This window comes from Lissotriton helveticus, chromosome 9 (genome assembly GCF_964261635.1).
Source record: "Lissotriton helveticus chromosome 9, aLisHel1.1, whole genome shotgun sequence".
NCBI lineage: Eukaryota > Metazoa > Chordata > Amphibia > Caudata > Salamandridae > Lissotriton > Lissotriton helveticus.
The window spans coordinates 827,981,743-828,004,332 of NC_136070.1; the positions used below are offsets into that span (position 1 = coordinate 827,981,743).

At 48.3% G+C, this 22,590-nt stretch overlaps 1 protein-coding gene across 3 annotated transcripts in view; it reads right to left on the minus strand.

Annotated features, from left to right (window-relative positions):
* The window catches only part of STRN4 (striatin 4), a 316,827-nt gene that overhangs the window by 249,162 nt on the left and 45,075 nt on the right, over nucleotides 1–22,590 (minus strand). For 2 of the 3 annotated variants that reach the window (XM_078660996.1, XM_078660994.1), the window contains 3 exons: nucleotides 16,591–16,694; nucleotides 15,785–15,858; nucleotides 15,277–15,358 (listed from right to left, as the gene is read on the minus strand). In XM_078660996.1, the coding sequence (XP_078517122.1) occupies nucleotides 15,277–15,358; nucleotides 15,785–15,858; nucleotides 16,591–16,694 (260 nt within the window). The remainder of the gene's footprint in view (nucleotides 1–15,276; nucleotides 15,359–15,784; nucleotides 15,859–16,590; nucleotides 16,695–22,590) is intronic. The other variant, XM_078660995.1, reaches the window with a different exon arrangement.

Genomic DNA, 22,590 nt, shown 5'->3' on the forward strand with positions numbered 1-22,590 from the left:
TCTCCTCCCTGTGGATTACCTGCTGTCCCTGGTCTTTCCTATCCTGACTTTCCTATTCTCTAATGAACTCCTGTACTGTTTATTTATCCATTATGTAACTACTGTGAAACTTTTGTAACTTGTTAACTTGCTGAGTCCTTAAGTAAAGCGCTCTGATACCTCCGGGTCTAGCCAGCGCTATATAAAACTGAAGTAAATAAATAAAATAAATAAAAGAAGATAGCCCTAAGGGCCACAGGTAAAATAAGAGGCTTGAGGTAGGTGGAAAGAGGCTTGCACACCACTTGCCAACTCAGCTACATTTTCTAGGGACATAGTCCAAATTGATTATAATCACTGTTACTCTCAGAAACCATGGACTGTCAGTATTTTGATATTGTGCTTGAAGAAGACATGGACGATATATTTCTGGACCATGCTGTTTGGCAAAGGAGAATAAATATTTTGAAAATGTACCTGTAGGAAGCGGACTCTGTATATACTAGGAAGTTATACTGTGCACAGAGTCCAGATATTACCCCAGAAGTGTACAGGGCTCAATGCAAACCCAAAGTTCTCCATTAGTGGTAGTGTGGGCGAGCAGCCTTCAGCCTCACAGAGATGAGCGCAAGAGATGTATTGCTTACACGTTAACCAATAAGGGACACACGACTCAAAAAGGAGATCCACCCCAATTTTATAAAAATAAGCTGTTGGAGTTTTATTTTAAGACCAAGATCTTTGCTAAAAGGTAAGTAAGTTTTTCAGGAAAAATACTTTAGTCTTTAAAAAGTCGACAGTGCAATTTTCACACAGTTCAATGTTGAACAATGGAGGAAATTAATAATGCAGATTTACGGGTATACCACTTACATTTCCAGTCTTCAGGGGTTGTCAGCAGAGGGCGAGGTTCAGGTAAGCAGAAAGTCTGCACCACCAAAGGCACAGGGGCGGCCAGGTGCAGAGGTCAACTACGGAGATGTGCCCAATGCGTTTCAATAGAGACTGGGGTGCTTCAAGCCCTGCAGCTTGCAGGTAGGTAAAATCGGTTGCAGGCTTCGGAGGCCACAAGGCTGCACCAAACCTGCACCACAAGCGGCACAGGGGCGGCAGGGCGCAGATACAGCATCCGGTGCTCAATGCTCTCCAATGGAGGAACTCTTTTGGACAAACAGGCTGCAGGCGTCGAAGCGGAGGCTGCTCGGAGAACGCCAACGACAGCAGAGGCAAGTAGGGATGCGGTGGGTCTTAGGGACACTGTTGTTCGAGCTCCCCAAGGCTCAGGGGCTTCGGGTGCAGGAGTGTCCTTTGATGTTGGGTTTTCCTTACTGGGGCCAGTCGGGGGCGTCGTTGTGGAGTCCAGGAGGTGTCAGCAAACGCTGGACTTTGGGTCAGGAACCCCAGGGAACCTGTTCTAGATCAGTGGGCCACCTGGACCGGAAGCATCATGTGCAGTGGTCAGGACTCGTGGATCTGGAGAGCACCAGAGTCCTTTCTGTAGATTTCTTGTGGACAGGTCCACTGTCCTTGGGAGGTCTGGTCTTTATCAAAGGCAAGCAGTCTTCCTTGGGTTCTGGAGGTCGCTGGCTGCAGAACGGGGATCATCTTCTTTGCATGGAATTTGAAGCTGCAGAAAGGTCGGTAGGGCTGGGGTCAAATTAGTAGGTGTCTTCAGTCTTCGCTGCAACTCTTCTCCAACACATTGATGTGGAGCCGCCTCCTCTGCATCTGACGAGAAGCCTCTGGCTGAAAGTTCTTGCAAGTGACCTCCGTATCCGTCTATGGACACATCTGTAGTGAGTATTATCCTTTCACTTATCAGCAGAAAATAAATTGCTGCATTTAGGTTTACTGGGATCCTCCAGCACTTAAAGGCATGCTTCAAGTGCCTTGTGGCACGAACCGTATCTACCCACAAGCCTTCTATTTGTTTCCATTGTAAATTAAGTTCTTGCTGGATAGGTCTCATACGAAGCCTGCAAAACAGAATGAGGCCTATGCGTCATGCCATTAGGGTCAACAGGGTCTTGTATTGCCTCACTGTGGATGATTGTTTTGCAGCAATAGTCGTTGCTACGGTCTGCAACTTTCTTAGCGCTTTCCACTAATGGTACAGCTTTCCCCAACTGTGTATCGAGGTTTGCTCCCAACAATGATTTTCTCTGTTCAAAGAAAGCATTGGCATAGCCAATAGGTCTCGCCTTTGGGACCTTATAAATGTTTAGTCATGCAACAATTGATGTTGTTGCACCAAGGATATTGTGCTGGGTAACTAAACACTTATAAGGTCCCAAAGGCAAGACCTATTGGCTAATCCAATGCTTGTTGTGGTCTGCTAGGAGACAAGGGGCAGCGAGGAAGCTGCTGAATGCAAGTCACCCCAGCCCATATAGCAGTACGGGTGAGTGAAAAAGGTCCGTGTAGAGCTTTAAGTGGAATGAAAAAACAGGGGGTCTCTCAAGGGCTGTGATCGATGTAAATATGGGTGTGGACGATGTGATTAAGGGTGTGGCTTAAAAATACACAAGCTATAAATCTGTGCTTAGCATAGTGTGCCACCCTGCTGGTATGCTGCTGCTTCCGTCATTGCATACAAATATATAATACTACAGCAAATAACATTAGACCTACAACAAGTCAGGGTTATTGACTTTGCCAATGGTTATTACTTGTGTAAGAGCAAATAATCAACAACTATAGCTTCGTTGTGTAGAACATTGAAAATTATTCAGTTCTTAAAGCACATGTTACTACTTGTGTAACAATATATCTGTAAGAGACATTAGTTAGTGATAGATTCCTTACCTTAAAATATTCCCCAGGCGTCAGACTGGATCGGGAAGGTTTTGCTTAGCAGTACCCCTGCGTATCGGTAGGTGGTGTCGTGCGGCTCCGCGTCCGTCACTGGCGTCGTGAGCACCGAGATGACGTCACAGACACTACACCCATGCGTGCTGACGTCAGTTCTGTACATAACTTTACGCACCGAAACGCAGAGCCATGCAAGATACTGACCATTCGTGCATAAAACTAGGGCCCTAAAAGGGGATAACCTTAACCTTAGTAATCAGTTCGCAGAACGGGGAGGATCGGTAAGGAATCTATTACCAACTAATGTCTCTTACATACATATCGTTACACAAGTAGTAACTTGTGCATCTGAAAGAGACACGTTAGTGATAGATTACTTACCTTAGAATAGATCCCCCAACAATTCCATCCCCGTTGGTGGGTCTGCAAACAAGATTACACCAGAAAGTCATGGAGCACAGAACGGCCAAAGAAGCCGTCTCTCCGGACCTGACTTTCAAGTCAGTAGTGCATGGTGAACGTGTGCAGCGAGGCCCACGTAGCTGCCTTACAAATGTCCTGCAAGGGAACGCCACGTCCTAAGGCAATAGTGGCTGCAGTTGCCCTGGTCGAAAGGGCATGCAGCCCCATAGGAGGCTCCTTCTTGGCCAAGGAGTAACATGCTTTGAATCAAAGATCGACCCACCGGGAGATGGTCCGTTTGTGCACAGCTCGACCTTTTTTGGTGCCCACGTAACCAACAAAAAGCTGATCATCCACCCGGGACTGCTGTGTACGCTGCAGATAGAATACGAGCGCACGTTTTGGGTCCAGACGGTGGAGCCTCTCTTCTTCCCTTGAAGGATACGGAGGTGGAATGAAATGGGCAAAGTGATGGTCTGCCCGATGTGGAAGGGCGTGACAACCTTTGGCAGAAAAGAAGGACTGGTCCTTAAAACCACCTTTTCCGAATGAACAGAAAGGAAAGGAGGTTTGGAAGTAAAGACCTGGAGCTCACTCACGCTTCTGGCAGAGGTGATAGCAACCAGGAAAGCCGTCTTTAGAGTGAGAAGATGTAAGGGACAGCTATGAAGGGGCTCAAAGGGAGCGCACATCAGAAAAGTCAAGACTTAAGCCCCACTGAGGCATTATGAAGTGTACGGGTGGAAACGTATGCGTAATGCCCTTAAGAAAACGGTTAACAACCGAGACTTAAAAAGAGAAGGCTGATATGGAAGCCGTAGATGGCTGAAAGATAACCTTTGATAGTGCCCAGAGCAGAGCCCTGCTGGGCCAAAGAGAGAAGGAACAGAAGAACCTCAGAAAGAGGGGCAGACAGGGGATCCACAGCCTTTGCTGAGCACCATGCCACAAATCTGTTCCACCTGCAGGCGTATACCATTTTGGTAGACGGACGCCTGGCAGCCAGAATGACATCACAGACTTCGGGAGGAAGATAGAAAGATGTCAACTGTTGCCGCTCAATCTCCACGCATGGAGGTGGAGGCTAGACAGGTTCGGGTGGAGGACCGTCCCCTGCTGAGGCGACAGAAGATCCTCCCAAAGAGGCAGACGGATCGGGGGATCGATGCTCATACTGAGTAGCTCGGGATACCATACTCTTCAAACCCTGTCCGGAGCCACAAGAATGACTTCTGCCCGATCGCCCCTGATCTTCTTCAGCACTGTGGGCAGAAGTGGTATAGGCAGAAAGACGTACAACAGACCGCAACTCCACTCGTGACGAAAAGCGTCTCCGAGCGAGTGCCGTCTTGGAAATGCCAATGCGCAGAACTGATGACATTGCGTGTTCTCTTCGGTGGCGAATAGATCTAACCAAGGCTCTCCCCACTGCAGGAAGAGATCTTGCGCCACGTCAGAGTTCAGACGCCATTCCTGATCCACCATGCACCGGAGGCTGAGTTCGTCCACCATGGCGTTCAGAGAACCGGCCAGGTGTTGAACCACCAAGGTAATGCCTTGATGTTCCAGCCATGTCCAGAGCTGCAAAGACTCCTGACATAGGGTCCACGACCCCACCCTGCCCTGTTTGTCGCAATACCACATGGCGGTGGTGTTGTCCGTGAACACCTGCACTACACTTCCCCGGACAGAGGGAAGGAATGCCTTCAGTGCAAGTCGGTTCGCCCGCAGCTCCAGAAGGTTGATATGGAGCCGGGACTCCGCCTGAGACCAGAGGTCTCTGAACTCCACCTCTCCCATATGGCCTCCCCATCCCAGGAGGGACGCACCCATCACCACTGTGTGCTATGGTTGGGGAAGGGAGAGGGATCTGCCACTGACCCAATCGAGATTCGTGAGCCACCACTGCCACTGACCTGCAGCGCCCTCGGCGATCCGGACAGGTTGCCCTGATGCTGTGCAAACTGAAACTTCAGGTCCCACTGCAGAGCCCACATATGCTATGTGGCATGTTTCACCAGCAGGATACAGGAGGCCATAAGGCCCAGGAGCCGGAGGGTCAACCTGACAGAAACCCAGGTTAGAGGCTGAAAGAGCGGAATCATAGCCTGAATATCCCGGACCCGCTGCTCTGGAGGATAAACCTGAAACAGCGTCGAATGCAGAACCGCTCCGATGAAGGGGAGCTTCTGAGAGGGACTTCGGTGCGACTTCGGCACAATGATGGAGAACCCCAGCAAATGCAAGAGGTCGCCGTGGTCTGGAGGTGGGTGACAACTGCCTTGGGTGATACCGCCTTTAACAGCCAGTCGTCGAGGTAGGGAAAGACTGACACCCCTGATCTGCACTGATGAGCTGCGACCATCACCTTCGTTAACACCCGAGGGGCACTGGTAAGGCCGAAGGGGAGCACGACAAACTGAAAATGCTCCTGGCCTACCCTGAACTGCAGGTAGCGCCGGTGGGACGGCAGGACGGGGATGTGAAAATATGCGCCCTGCAAGTCCAACGTCACGTCACCATCCAGCCTCCAGGGTCCAGGGCAGCCAGGACCTAAGCCAGAGTCAGCATCTTGAACTTCCCAGAGGTCCAAGATGGGGTGCAGGCCACCCCTTGTCCTTCTTGGGGAACAGAAAGGAGTGGGAATAACAACCACTCTCTATGTCCTGACCGGGAAAGCGCTCAATGCCCCCCTTGGCCAGGAGGGCCGAGACTTCCTGACGGAGAAGAGTCAAATGATCCCCCGCAGAGGGGGGGGGGACGGACAGAAAGGGGAGTGCCTAACCATGGCTGATTATTTGCAGCACCCACTTGCTTGATGTAATTTTGCGCCAGTGGTGGAGGTGGTGGCGGATCCTGCCACTCACCGGCGTGGAGTGGTCCCTGAAGCTCGGATTAGGGAGGCTTAGCGGCAGAAGCAGCGGGGGTGGAAGTGGACTGACCCGCGCGCTGGTTATCAAACCTTCCCCTGCGGAATCCGCGGCAGTGCTGAGGCTGGTTCTGCACAGGCTTGCTGGAAGAGCATGCCTGGGTGCCCCTGCCATGACCACGAAAGGAACGAAACCCAGGCGTGGCAGGGTTCTTTGTGGAAAGACCCAAAGACGCGGCACGAGAGTCTTTTAAGCGCTCAAGGGCATTGTGTGACTTATCGCCAAAGAGGCGGGAGCCATCAAAGGGCATGTCCATAAGCGAGCTCTGAACATCAGGTGAGAACACAGTGGAACGCAACCAGGCGTGGCACTTCAACGACAGTCATAGAAATTGCCCCGCTCAACGAATCAGCGGTGTCCACACTACACCGGATGGAAAACTTTGCCGCATCCTTACCCTCCGCAATTGCTTGGGAAAGGACAGCCTGGACCTCCTCAGAACACGGAGGCAAGACCTGAGTTGCAGAATCCCACATTGCGTGGGAGTAACGGCCCAACAAGCAGGCGGTGTTACCCGACCGCAACCTCAAGCTGGCTGAGGAGAACAACCTCTTGCCAAATTGGTCTAGCCTTTTAGAGACGTTATCCGGCGGAGCCGTGGGAAAGGCCCTCTGCAACCTCGAGGCCTGAATGACCAGGTTCTCAGGCGTGTGGTGAGTGGTCAAGAAGGCAAGATCACCAGATGCCGGGCGATGACGCCTAGCGACGTTTTTATCCACCGGCGCCCCCGTGGCCGGACGCAACCAAGTGCCCAAGAGGACTTCTGTGAGGGCATCATTGAAAGGGAACAGCGGCTCCGACGACGCAGACGCCGTCTGGAGCACCTCTGTAAGGAGTTGGTTTTAAGGGCCATCGTACGGAGGTCGAGATTGAGAGCATCCGCAGCCCGACGCAGCACCACGGTGTAGGAAGCACCCTCATCCATAGTAGGTGGAGGAGAGGCAAACCCCTGGTCAGAAGACACATCAAGTATGCACGCATCTTCAAGGACGTCCATCCAATCTTGCTCGGAGTCACACTGCCGGGCAAGGGTGTCCTCGGATCCGTCCCAGACCTCGTACGGCTCCGGTGTAGAGGGAGCCGGTCGCGGCGGCAGGGCCAGAGCCGGAGAAGGGACAAGCGGCGTCAGGAACAGCGCCGAAAACGGCATCGGCCGGGGTGGAGCCGTATCCCAATTCGGATCTCAGGCCGGAACAAAATGGTCCGGGAACCAGGGCAGGGATGGGATAAACGGCACCCAGTGCTGCGCCTGGGGCGGAGCCAAGGGCGGCGCTGGGGCCGGAGCCGGTGGCGCTGCACCTTGTGGTGCCGGGGTCGGAGCCAGCAGCGCAGGATCCTGTGGCGCCGGGGCTGGTGCCGGTGGCGAGCCACTGAGCCAGCAGGATCTGGACAAGGGACTGCGGGGCCCAAAGGCGCGCCGGCAGGAGCCCGGGGCCTAGAAGAGGCGGGCCATGGCAGCAAGAAACTCTTGTATCTGTTCAGGAGTCGCCGACGGACCCGGGTATAGCGGGTAGGCCCCCATCCCCCTTGTCCACCTCTGGGGAGCGACGCGGGGACGTCGGAGGGAGCATGCTTCTTCGAATTCTTTTTATGACGTCGCTTACCGGAATCTGCATGCGAAGACTTAGAGCCCGAGGAGCAATGGCTCCGGTCGCGCCAGCGGTCCCGTGAACCCCGCCGCTCCGGGCCCCTAGACCCGGAGCGGCGGTGAGAGGAATGCCGGATCTCCAGCAACTTCCGGCGCCGCTCCAGCAAGGCCTTTGGGGCCATGGCTCGACAGTCTCGGGAGTCATGGTCGGTTTACAGGCAGTAGAGGCACCGATCGTGGGGGTCCGCCACCGGATCTGCGCTTTCGGCACGGAAAAAGAAAGAACGGACGTCAGTGCATATGGGTGGCACCTAAGTAGTCTCCGTGACGTCATCTGGGGGTTCACGATACCAGTGACAGACGCGGAGCAGCACGACGTCACCTATCGACGCGCAGGGGTACTGCTAAGCAAAACTTTCCGGATCCAGTCTGACGCCTGGGGAATATTCTAAGGTAAGGAATCTATCACTTAACGTGTCTCTTTCAGATTAAGTTACCTCAAAAACTGTAAAGGGTGTACTGCTGCAGAGGTGAGATTTTTTTTTTTCAACACAAGGGCGAAAATAGGAGAGCGTGATAGAGACCAGTCTCGGCACCTGCTTTACAGAACTGCCGGTGCCGAGCACTGGCAGGACCCGGCCCACTTAAATCCCTGACGCCCGTGGCAGACTCTTACCTATGATCACAGGCCGCAGCTTCACTCGTGAAAGGCAACAGCAAAAGAGGCCTCTTCAAAAGTACTTCGCAAGCTTTCAATCAAAAGCAAACAAAAAGGTGCGTCTCTATTTCCAAACTAACAAACACTGTTCAGCAGCTCAGTATGGCAGAGTAGTCCCATGGCTCTCTGCACGTGAGTGGCCAACAGACATGAGAAGGCAGCGGCCACACCACAGATGGGGGATCAGCTAGAGATGCCAGCAGCATGGCAGGTGAGCTGCAGGGTGCTCAAGTATGAAGCGAGTGGCCAGCTGAGAGCGAGAGAGGATGGCAGCAGCATGGCAGAGAAACAGAAAACCAGATCTTCGCCTGGTGCCACCACACACAGAGCTCAGCACTTCGCCTCAGCAGGAAATGAACCACACATTTTAGGAAGCATTTTTAAAGCCTTCGTGAACAGACTGCTAGCCAATCACAGATTTTTAATTCTTCTCTTCCTTATTCATATCCTCTGTTCGTATTCAGAATCCAAAGACTTCTAAACCAGTATTTGTATTTCAAGGGAAGCAGGGAACTCGTAGAAGAGGCTGCTTATTTTTCCATAAAGATTTTAATAGACTCATTCTCACGACAGCCATGGAAAACGCGAAGGTATTACTACAGTGTAACATTTATTTAAACTTTCAAAAGCAAATATTTTAGAAAGGGAAAGTAAAATTCAACATCGCCCCACTGTTCCCCCGCACAGGGACCCCCAAAACAGACCGCCTAGACTAGATGGTGAAGACAGCTGAACTGGAAGCGCAACAGAGAGGCTTATACGTGTGAGAGCTGCAGAAGAGTGCAGGCTCTTTCCCGTGAGACACCACTGTCTGCGGCTGTGAGTTGCAGAAGTAAAGCTGTGACACGCAATATGTCTACTTTGTGCCTTTCATAACCATGATAAGATAAAAACAATTGAGTAACCGCTTCTCGACAAATTACAATAAATTGAGCGAAAAAAATTGCAACTGTGCTCTCGCTTTACCATTTTATTCCAGAAATGCAAAATGCCATCTGAAATAAATTAGTATTACTGTAGTTGTAGTTTTGAATTTGCAATGAAATAAAAGTGCCAGAATGCACAGAAAACAAGCAAATGGTGCCCGTGAAAGTGATCGCGAGCAAGTTGTGCGGCTGCCACCGGGAGTTTTGTGCACGCACGCGCAAAAAGGAAAAAAAAAACACGCAGTCTGGCAATTGGTGTGCGCGCACCATGACGAGAGAGGAAAACCATATGGCGCCTCTGCTTGTCATTGCGCGCGTAATCGCACGCTCTATGCCAGACAAAAGCGTGAGGTAGGACTTTTAAAAGCCCACTCACTAAATGTCTCGCAGAGCAGCACATGCGCTGGCTCAGCGAGACCTAAAAAAATGCACTTATATGAGCCAGTCGGCCATGTATGGGAACACACGGTGACTTTCTCGCCTGAGAAAAGCGACCACTGGGGCAAGACATTTGGTAAATGCTCAAGGTGTTGATTTGAGGAAAAAGGGAGAGCCTTGATCTGGTAGTGCTGCCCCGCTACTGAGAATCGAAGGTACTTTCAGTTTTTCTGATGAATAGGTATTTGAAAGTATGCATTTTGAAGGTCCAAGGAGGTCAAAAAAACACCTTCCTGCATAATCAGGAGGACTTCTTGTAAAGTAATCATCCAAAATGACTTTCTTTAGAATCTTGTCTAGGATCCCGTACTGGTCTCCATTGACCAGTCTTCTTATTGATTAGTAAGAACCTGGAATAAAATCCTCAGTTTCTTTGCAATTTGGGTACAATTGTTATGGCTCCTTTGAAGACAATCATGAGAATTTCCATTTGAAGCAATTTAAAAAAAAGATGATGGTCCTTTTCTGGTGGGTAAACTGGGGGTCTCTGGATGAACTCCAAAATATGACCGACTTTTACTGTTTGCATCACTTATTTGTCTGTTATGGTCTTCCATGCGGGAGCAAAAAAGTAATCCCCCCCTCCTTTCCAAACTTCTGAGTCAGATGGAAAAGGGGTACAAGCCGGGAGATCTCTTCTGAGTGTCACTGTTGCACAATTGTGAGGAACCTCCCTTCCTCCCTGAAGACCTCCCATAAGACTGCCTTTGATTCCGATTGATCGTATCCAGGTTGTCCTTGATGATAATATGAACGTCCCTGATCTCCATATTGATTGAATCCTCCTCGGAATTTTTTTGATCTTCTTGAGTCATGAATCAGCAGCCTAATATTTTTTTCTCCAGACGAGTTATCGCTGCAGAAACTGTAGCTGGTGTCATGTTTCAAGGAGAGGTAGGAGCAGCAAGCGGCAGGAGAACAACCGTACCGCAACAAGGGACGAAACGGACTACAACTCCCAGTATCGGCCCAGGGAAGAACTACAAATCCCGGGAGGCAGTGCGAGGCGCATGCGCAAAACCCAGAGGCGTATAAAATAATGGTGGCCGCCAAAAACAAACGTCGGATATTATTGAGATGTGCCGAAGGTCAGTGAGACGCCGTGAGGTAAGGGACGTCGTTCCTATCTGCTTTACCGACGTTACGTCACGAGGTGCGGGAATCCAGTGAGTCGAGCGGCTGCTCCTACATGACCCGCCAGGTGAGAGAGCTCTCTGGGAACCTTGTTTGTTGGCTCTGATTTGGGTTGCCGGATTGCCTTGCCGGAATCCCCGGGAAACCAGGCGCGAGTCGAGCGGCTGCTCCTGCGTGTCTCATTGTCACGCTAGACTTCTGTGGGAGTACTTAAATACCTAAACAATAAAGGGGCCCTGTGAGGAGTAGCAGGTCACAGTGTGGGTCATTGCCTGCGGACTCCGACCCGGCATTGGGTCAAAGGTCTCCAGGCATAATTGGGAGCCGTCATTATTAGTTCCACACCAGGAGTTGGAACACGGTGCTATGGTGAATCTCTAACCAAGGCATCACTGTACCCCTCGTTGGCGAGTGCCGGGACCGGCATTCTTGCGGGGGACGGTAGACGCGTAATTGTCGTTACTATTGTAAACCGATTAACATGGCTCGAGTGGCATTGTCGGCCACTACTTAGCACAGTGCCCTCAGTTGGGGAGTGTCAGGAACGGCATTCATGCGGAGGACGGTGTGAATATACACGTGGGATATTGGGTGGCGAGAACCCGTTCCCATTACTGCTGGATGTCACAGCGTGTTACTTGGACTGTGCATGTTCATACCATAAATTAGTATACATACATATGGTCTGTTGGTGCCTTATTTATGTGTGATAGTTCTGTGGTCTTGGAGCTACGATCAGAACCCAATCCCGAGGGCAGCCAGGGATTACAGCTGGTCTCTTCATTAATTTCAAACCTTCCGATCAGACATAATAATGAATGGATATAGACTTAACACACTTCTCATGTTGTTCTTTACAGCCATAAAGAAAACAAGGATGATCTACATACATCATTGGTAGATTTAATTTCTTGGAAGCTCTTTCTATTAATGCATGGAATGTAGAAACGTCTTCTGTAGAATCCTATGGATACGGTCCATCCACATTTCCGCTTGGGACAATGAATTCCCATCCACATCATATTGTCCTCCATCGTCTTGTGGGAGTTCACCCTCTTCCTCAACCAGATCAGCCCCCTCGCAGCCATCGCACACCAACACAACCTCAACATCATCTCCTACGCCGACACCCAGCTGATCCTCTCCCTCACCAAAGACCCCGCCACCGCCAGAACCAACCTACACGAAGGGATGAAAGACGTAGCAGAGTGGATGAAGAACAGCCACCTGAAACTGAATTCAGACAAGACGGAAGTCCTCATCCTGGGATCATCACCCTCTGCCTGGGATGACTCCTGGTGGCCCCCTGCCCTGGGCAGCGCACCCAAACCAACAGACCACGCACGCAACCTGGGCTTCATCCTGGACTCCTCCCTCTCAATGACCAGACAAGTCAACGCCGTCTCATCGTCATGTTTCAACATCCAACGCATGCTCCGAAAGATCTTCCGATGGATTCCCACCGAAACCAGGAAGACAGTCACTCAGGCACTCGTCACCAGCCGACTGGACTACGGAAACACCCTCTACGCCGGAACCACAGCCAAACTGCAGAAAAGACTCCAACGCATCCAGAACGCCTCCGCACGACTCATCCTGGACATCCCCCGACACAGCCACATCTCCGGACACCTGAGAGACCTGCACTGGCTCCCCGTCAGTAAAAGAATCACGTTCCGACTCCTCACCCACGCACACAAGGCCCTCCACGACCTGGGACCCAGGTACCTCAACAACCGCCTGACCTTCTACACTCCCACCCGCCAGCTACGATCGACCAGCCACGCCCTCGCCGCCGTTCCACGCATCCGAATAGCCACCACGGGAGGAAGATCCTTCTCCTACCTGGCTGCCAAGACCTGGAACTCCCTCCCCAACCACCTCCGTCTGACCCAAGACCACCTCTCCTTCAGGAAGCAACTCAAGACCTGGCTGTTCGAGCAGTAGCGGACCCCCCCTCCCCCAAGCGCCTTGAGACCCTCCAGGTGAGAAGCGCGCTATAGAAATGTTATGATTGATTGATTGAGAACATACAGAACCACTAAAGTTAACATCATCCATGTCCCTTCTGTGAACTAATCTGGAAGGTGATACCCTTGGCGTTGGAGGAGGGAGTAGTAGCAATGGTTGCCAAGGAGGCGAAACCGTTAAAGGAGGTAGCGTCAGAATGGGTGTAGCAGGTCGTACCATTTTAGGATTATTTGAAATTTGCTGTGGTAACAACTTATTGAAATTATCCATTGTCTGTTGATAAAAAAAAGCCATCAGCACTTGAACCACATCTGGTTGTAGGACTCCTCATTGACCATTTCTTCTCCAAAATATGGTACAAATCTTACATCCGATTGTACTGGCCTGTAAGCCATCATCGAGGCATAATCACTAGCCTCCTCTTCTTGGTCTTATTCTTGGCAGTTCAGCAGGACGTAAATTTGACAACTTTAATGGTGAAAAAAACCTCTCTGCTTCAGTTTAATCTTGACAGAGTGGCAGAGACAGTGAATTTATGGCTGACGGTATGGTCGTTGTTGACGAAGTTCTCGCCGTTGACGATGTTGCTGATGTCACTGTTGACAATGTTCCATCTGAAAATAAGTCTTTTAAGTTGCTACCCTCTACAGTGCTACAGGTATGCTTATCCTGCAAATTGCCAGAGGGGTGGCTGTAAATGTTGTACCTAATAAATCATGCTCGGGAAACTGTGCACTGCCTTCGTGGAAGTGGTTGGAGGGGCACTTTTCATGGAATCCTCCCATAAAGAGAAGGGATGTCCTTTAGAAGGAGGAAAATTCATTCTCTTTATCCATAAAAAATAATGCCAAACTCCTTTCTTTGCCCTGGAGTGTTTTAGTTTTAAAGTCTTACTAATATATAACTTGGATGCCTTATGAACTGGATAAAGGCAACAAACACACTGAGCATGCAGGTCATCTGTGTTAACCTTCTCATTACCAAAATATGAACATGGTTTAAATAAAGACTTCTCTCTGTCAGCCATTATGACAGTTTGTTGGCAGACCAAATTATTTCCATGGTCCAGAAAATATGGTAAGTTTCTGTTAAAGAAAAACTCACAGTACCTCAGAGCTGAAGACAGGGCTGGTTCAAACCCAGGGCAGACCAAAATAGTAACAATTTCAAGGTTTCCTGAAGGGTCAGAACAGAGTTCACACACACAACATGAGCGCAGTAGAAATCTAAGCTATGGTTGCCTCTAGGGAGAGTAGGAGAGCTTAGGTTTCCACCTCACTAGCTGAAGTTTGGGTTCTTTCAAATGGGGTGCATGTGCTACTAAAGATACTATGTTGTTTCAGGCATATGGCCTTTTTAACACAGTATGCTGTATATTTTTACACAGTATACTGCTATGCTACTGTACCTGTGATTCCCAGCCTGATGGCAGGAAGTGATGATTCAAGCATGTGAATATATAAAAGATTCCATATTGGAGAAATAACTAGTTAAATAAAAATAAAAAAGAATACATCTTTCTGACCCAGAAAGTGATTGCCCTCTCAAAAGCTATAGTAATATGAAAAGGGAACCATCCCTGAAGGCTTTAAAATAAAAGGGATATCGCAACATCACAAACAGGAGTGCCCGTTGTTTTATAATTTGCCTACTGCTTTGGAATTAAATCTGTAGAATGGTACGGGGAATAAAACGGAGAAATTGGCCAGGTTTAGACAAAACAGGTACATAAGGTAGTCACAGGGCCCACCGAGAAAAAAAAAGGAACCCCTAGGGAGCCATTACTAAAAGACAGGAACATCATGGTGTGCTGGTATTAGTCAAACCATAGAAGTCAGCCATTATCAGTCAAAGCTTAGAGGATGGAAGAGGTCCAGAGGGATCACAGGTTTCGGAAGCAGAGAGGCTATAAGGTCATAGCTATAAGGAGAGAAGAAACCCTCTCAGTTAGAAGGATAAAGAAAGGGGGTGACAAGGGATCAGAGGGATAAAGAGAAGAGGACCTAACTAGATATAAGATGATCTCTAGGGGTAATATGTGAAAAACAGTCAGAATGCAAAAAGTTAAAGTAGTGAGGTGTAGGAACTCCTGGGAAATGTACAGATGAGTGTCAAGGATCAGGAAAAAAATTGAAAGACATCAGGATCTGAAGGCAAGAGGAGCCCAGAAGCACAAGAGAGAAAATAAAGACCAAGGGAGAGAAGGGGATGACAAACCATGATTGATGTTTTTAGAAAGTGGCTGCTAAACAATTTTCGAATTCATTTGGCAACTCTCTCTTCACCCACATTCACCACATTATACGAGACAACACATTTCAAAGCGCAGCACCACACTGAAGGTTTGATGGGTTATTCTCTGCTCCCATGAGTACTCACTGGCGCAAAAGTTGCCGTCCTTCCTTCCAGACCAGCTGGTTATTTTCCAAAGTGATGGGTTCTGCTGGCCCGTTGAGAGCTGCTAATCCAGACAGAAAATACAGGGAATAAGAACCAAAAGAAACTGTGATAATACTTGCATTTTCATTTAATAAAACAGTTGGCTGCAGTAAACAATAACATTTTAAATGTTAAAAACGATGACTGCATTGTCTGTGGATGTAAGATTCTGTGGAGAGAATATGCGCTTGTAGGGCCAAAAAAAAAACATTAGCTGAGATATCGTTAATTAGAAAGAAATGCACTGCCAGTGTCATGACTGCAAGTTATGGAGTATACTGAGGACAGTAAAACTCAGCCTCTATTGCAGGGGATCATAATAACCCCCTTTTTACATCCCACAAGCAGAAACAGAGGCCTCCTTCTACTTTCCCAGGTGTGCTGGAATATGCCTCACCAGCAGATGTACACGATTCCTGCACTCAGTTATGCATGTTTTGCACAATACCTGTCTCCATAGGGTCAGCCTTCTTTTCCCCTGGCATTGGATCATTTCCGAATTTCAGCTTGTGATATTTTGTCCTGGAAGGTGAAAAACAAGAGATGTAACTGGGTGCAGGTATCACATCAAAGGAAACAAGATCAATAGTGATATAATAAAACTCAATAAAGACGGTTAAAAAAAAAGAAAAGGGTAACAAGATCACTGCAGTTACCAGGCATTCATAGGATAGAGGCGATGCACTGGCATTAGATGAATGATGCAAACAATGCATCACAACATGGCCTTATATGTTGAAAGCATAGACCACTAAATTAAATATTGCAAAATAGTGCATCACAAGCATGGTGGAAAACTAGGAAAATATACGTGATCACAGTAAAAGAAACATAATTCAAAACTGGAAACTAGAAATATATTTATTTAGACCATACATTGATTAAAAAAAAAAAGGAACAGAGTCGAAAAGCCAATGATACACACATAAGTGGAGCAATTAGAGGTTCCATTGCAAAAGACGAGACTGAATGAAACACACTGAACCATCACCATAAAGAGAATAAGTGCAGTTAAGTAGATCGCTCAACACAGGAGGAAGAAGAGCAATTAAAGAGCTGCAACAAGACAGATGAGAAAGCAGACACTGCAAACCGACATCATCTTGGCAGGGAATAGAAAGTAGGCAAGCACAGCTTGGACAAGAGGAGTGACTGTCAACGCAAGGAAGACAAGCTACTTTTACATGGGAAGAGAAAGCACTGGTACAATGCACTGAATTTCATACCAAGTATTTCATAAGATACAATTCTCACCTCTCTTGCTTCAATGCATATTCCAACATTTTTATCCTGCGGACAAGATCTGTCTTGAGATTTTCTTGCCCCTTCCTTTCCCCTTGAAGAAAAGCTACCTGGGCCTGTAGGAACAACAGAAAAACATGAGAACGATTCAGAATTATCCTACAAAACGACATTTTAGCAGACTCTCATACAGTGTGAAACAGTTACCCAGTTAATTATTGTTCAAACCCCCAAAAAGCAAAAACCGGTCTTGGTTTACACAATTACACATCAAATTATTAGTCCTAAAATCCAGGTCTCCAGCTTACACGCCGGAAGGAGCTCAGTTCATCACAGAGGCAAAGGTCTTGTATTAATACCGGCAAGGATATGGCTGCCGGTTATTTGCTTTAACACACCCTGCATCGAGAGGGTGCAATGCACCCCAGATTTTATTTATGCATGCCTGACTAAACTTGCCCTACCACTAAATCATCGTTTAAGGAACTCCTCCATTGGGAAACACAGCCAGGATACATATACTGTAAATAGGAGGGATTATTTCTGGACACAATTTATGTGTAGTCTTAACTGTGTGTTTAACATTGGACCCTACTGAATCCCATTCGGGAAAGAAATACAATCGGACTTAAGAATCTTCACGTATTGAGTATAGCCCTGAAGAAGTCGCTGCGCACAACTGTAAGCGCGACGAAACATGTGTCGGCTAAGGCTGTTGTGAATAAACTGAAGCACATGTTCCAGCAAAGACTCAAGCTTTTCTCACACTGTTATTGATATAATTGATATACTGTTAGCTCGTGCAGGGGACTGTTGTTCTGTTTTACCAGAGGATATACACACGTTGGGGAGGAGGGTGGCTCTTCCTACCCTTACGCACCGCAATCCTCACTCAATAATAGAGTATACTTACCTGTGTATTGCCCAGGAGCCCCAATACCATACAGAACCACCTACCAAGCAGTTTCATTTAAATTATAAGGATGGTGATATAATAATGTATTACTAATTACTATTCCATTAAACAAAATGAGGACTTTCATAGCAAAGACAGTCCTATCCTAAAGGATTTTAACAATGTCAAATTACACTAAGTGGTACAAATCAAAAACTATGCATGCTCAGAATAATGATAATATAAAGAAAGTTAATTAAATTAATATTAAGGGCCACCCAGTTCAAGTCTGGGACATTTCTGAAAATGCCAATTAGATTTTGCATGATAGATCGATTAGAGCGGTATCATTCATTAACCCCAAGCAGAGCATTAAAGGTGTGTGGCTCCACACTTCTGTGTACATGTATCTAAACATTATCAACTTCATCTCAGGTGTTCCTTCTTGTGATTACCAGGTCTCGAAACTGAGAGTTAAAGTGACTTTAGTTCGTCCACACTAAAAGTTTTTTGAAATGCACAGATTAAGAAGAATACTTCCTCTTTAAATAAAAAAAAGCAAAAAAAGTAGGACTACGTTTGCACATATTTCGACTCCGAATGTTGGCATGCATTGTCTCAATCCACAAAAGCGTTGAAGGAAGATAGGAGGTCAGCAGAAACAGGAACTCATGAACATAACATGGCTAGTGAGTTGAATACTGCACATGGCTAAGAAAGAACAAAATATTACCTTATTTCTTGCTAGCCAGCTTAACTCTCAAGTTAATTAGGCTTATGTAATGAATTTTTGTAGGTTGCAAAATCGTCATTTGGCCCTTTGCCGCTGCAAAGACCACAAATTCAAACACACTGGAGGTGATTTATGGTTTTTAAAACTGAAGCGTACACATTTTTTTAAATTTGTGATTTTCCTAGATTGGTCCGAAATTCATGAATAACTGATATCACCAAGTATCTTATTCTGGATGTTTAGTAGGACAGAATATCAAAGAGAAGGGTCTCTGTAGAGGGAAGCATGCATTTATCAAGGATGTCTGCTTGGATTATGGTTCGTGGTGTCAAAATGCATTAAAGAAACGCACATGACCTTGAAATGTACCTTCCTTTTCATGGGAAGCCAATGAAGAGGTTACTTGAACCTGGTCTATAAAGGTAAATCTCTCCCACTTGCAAAATCTACGTAGCTAAGGCCAAGTCCCAATCAGCGTTTCAGCCGTGGTTTAAATACATTGCAAAATTCACAGAAGTACACTTAGAATGGATAGAAAAACAATCATGTGTCTTCAAACATTCTTACTACACTTACTCTAAGGTGCAAGTAGACATCAAACAAATAATCACTAGGAGCAATGATCACCTCAGAGCTCCGCTCATAAGCATTACTGATCAGTTTACAGTAAAACACACACAACTTGGAGCATTCAATAATTTCCCTTTACCTATTAAAGCAAAGAGAATTATATACTTAGACAAAGAACTGTAACATACACAAAACAGCTATCTAATTAATGGACAGGGGAAAGGTACATGACCACACCTAGCATTCATTCTAGGTCTGCATTTTTTTAACTTTAGCTACTATTTATTTGGTTTTACTTTTTTTTATATGTCGCCAACATGCGTCCCTTCGACTACTTGCATACAGTTAACCAAGTAGGTTGCTGAGGTATAAATTACACAACAATACATGTAAGAAGTTTGTTCAGGCATGGTAACAACTGGAAATCTGCCAGGCTGCTGTATCATAAATTTAGCGTCTACTGCATGCTGATATGGTAGGCACATAGGAGGGTGGGGGGGGGGAATCTTGGTTGGTACAGTTCATAGAATTTGCACACAGCAAATATCTGGCTTTCTAGCTATTGTCACTGGTGTATCGGTCACATATCTCGTTGATTCTATTGCTTGAATAGGTGGTTTTTCATCAATTTCCTTAATACTTGTTGGATTGGTAGATCAACTGCAGAGGGTATGCTCTATATCTTTGACCTTGCAATTTTTGTCATCGCCTCTTCTTCCCATTTCTCAACTCTCACTAGACCATTTCACTTTAGCAGACAGAAGGCCTCGGATTTGAAAGAGAGTTTGTTTATCTTTGGGACAGAGTCTGACTGCACACTGGGGGACCTTGTTCAAGAATGTTTTGTGCACATCACATAAGACTTAGTATTTAATATGGGAGGTTTGCCCCTCACACAATGATAGATTTGATTCATACATTCAGAACAATAAAATTGGGAGCTAAAGTCAACAAAAAATGGATCAATGTAGAAGTGGCAAACCAAAACGAGAATGTGATCAACCACAACAGCAATGGGAATATATGACGTTACAACGAATTCCGTTGCAACGCATGCCTTTACCACGCATGCGTTACAACGGAATTCGTTTACCACGCATTACATTTACCACAATTACTAGCATGGTGACGTCATACGTCGTTAAGAGAAAGCGGAAGTTTATTTTCCGTTTTCTCTTAAACGACGCTGATACCTGACGTGACTTCAGGTGAGTTTCTTTTTTAGCCCCCCTTTTTAGGTTTCGTCCTGGGCGTTGCAACTGCGTAGCAGTTGCAACGCCCACGGCGAAACCTCATGATCCTACATATCGACGTTGGTTCCGCCTCTGTCTCTCATTGGCTAGCTCCATAAATGGAGGCTAGCCATTGGGAGACAGAGGCTGTCAATCACGCTTTCTGGTGAAAACGCGATTCGGGGGCTTTTCTGGGACTTTTTTTAAGTCCCGCCCCTTTGTCCCGGGCCGCGCTGTCATTGGCTGCCGGCCCGGGACACCCCCGTAATGTCATTCCCCGGGCCGCATGGTTTATAGTTTTCCTCAACATTTAGCTATCACACCATCTGAGGACCCTCTGCAGAACCCAGCTTAGTGCTTGCCTGCGGTCTATCCGTCTTACGACTTCAGCGCCTTCCTTAGTTTCGATTCTTAGGAAACTAAAGGCGAAACAAAACTGAAACTGAACCGCTCAGACAGGGCTCGGGCAGCCAGGCGACTGACACTTGCGGCTCATCGCGCAGACACGCCGTGTGCTCCTCGGCAGCGCCGGGAGCGGTTTCTAGGCGCCAGTCATCCGTGGCGCCCTGAGGAGCGGAGGGATCGTTGCATGCTCCGCATCTTGGGATCTGTCGGGGCTCATCCGCTAGTTCATGACAATGGGCGTGTGAGCGGGTCCCTCTCAGGGACAGTGCAAGGGGGCCACGCTTGGACCCTCGGCGGCCTCCTTCGGTTCAGCGGGTGAGATGCCAACTGGGCCCCCCTTGGTGGGCAGAGAGGAGAGGAGAGCCGCGGTGCTGAAGGGCACCGCATCTGAGGCTGGCATGGAGCAGCCTGCTGGCCGTCGCTGGGGTCTGCCCTCTCCACAGATGGCATAGGGACCGACCCACCCAGAGGAAAGAAGAGGGCCCGAGTGGCTAGAGCTGCAGCCCCTCGCAGGAGGCGCTTGAATACACCCCAGTGTCTCTGGGAGTCGGTGCCGCTTGTCGGTACCCATGCGAGGAGGGGACAGGCCTCCCGCGCCCTCGTCCCGCATCTGATGCTTCGGGGCGCGCTCCGGGGCCTCTGGGCTCAACAGATGGGATAAAGACCAGGCTGCTGGGGAGAAGGAGCCGCTCTGCTGGGACAGCACATCTGTGCAGCTTCAGTCACCGCGCTTCACTCCGGCGCATTTTCCCACCATGGATATTAACAAGATGGTAAGGCGCTCGCAGCTGTTCGCGCAACTTTTGTGCGTGCACCGGCCCGTGGGCGCTACTTGTGCATAGCAGTGTCTGTCTTTCCACTTCCAGGGGCGCGTGGTGAGCGGTGCGAGCCTCCAGTGTGGCTTCCATCCGGTGTAAACTTACTCAGGAATAGCCAGCTGTGAGTTAGTGTCTCAGCCTGAATAAATAACAAGCATTGGAAATGCAATAGGTCTCGCACCATTAGAGTTAGTGTTTTTAGAATTGTTTATGGGGTTTTTTTGTAAATGTTTAGCATTTTTGTTTCCTGTAGCCAATGCTAAAGTATTACAAATAAAAAAAGCCATAAACATTTCTAAAAGCTCTAACTGAAATGGTCTGAGAACTATTGCACTGTGTGAGGGTGAGGGTGAGTGAGGGTGAGGGTGAGTGAGGGTGAGTGAGGGTGAGTGAGGGTGAGGGTGAGTGAGGGTGAGGGTGAGTGAGGGTGAGGGGTTGAGGGTGAGTGAGGGTGAGTGAGGGTGAGGGGTTGAGGTTGAGGGTGAGGTGTTGAGGGTGAGTGAAGGTGAGTGAGGGTGAGGGTGAGTGAGGTGTTGAGGGTGAGTGAGGGTGAGGGTGAGTGAGGGGTTTTGGGTGAGTGAGGGTGAGGGGGAGTAGTTGAGGCTGAGTGAGGGTGAGTGAGAGTGAGGGTGAGTGAGGGGTTGAGGTTGAGGGTGAGGGGTTGAGGGTGAGTGAGTGAGGGTGAGGGGTTGAGGGTGAGTGAGGGTTTGAGGGTGAGGGAGGGTGAGTGAGGGTGAGGGGTTGAGGGGGAGGGGTCGAGGGGGAGGGGTTGAGGGTGAGTGAGTGAGGGTGAGGGGTTGAGGGTGAGTGAGGGTGAGGGGTTGAGGGTGGGTGAGTGAGGGTGAGGGTTTGAGGGTGAGGGGTTGAGGGTGAGTGAGTGAGGGTGAGGGGTTGAGGGTGAGTGAGTGTGAGGGGTTGAGGGTGAGTGAGGTTGAGGGTGGTTGAGTGAGGATGAGTGAGAGTGAGGGTGAGTGAGGGGGTGAGGGTGAGTGAGTGAGGGTGAGGGGGTGAGGGGGAGGAATGCGGCCTGCTCTTCCTACTTGTGTGGCAAGTATTTAAAGTTGCTGCTGTAGCTCAAGCTGCTGAGACGGGGGGACATGGGGGGCTGCGACAAGGAAAGGATTGGCAGGGAGGGCGCAACAGGAAGGCTCTCACTGGACGTGCGTGGCTCCACCTAATGCAGGAAAAGGAGGAGTTTCTGACACAAAATATCTGTTGAAAATTATAAATTTAAGTAGGGAAGCTGTGATTTGTCCCGATTTCCTGGGTCCACTGTGTACAAATCGGCCAGTCAACGAGTGTTTATTCGTGTTTTCTTATGTTGAGGCTTTGTTTTTTGTTTTTTTACCCCTTAGTGCA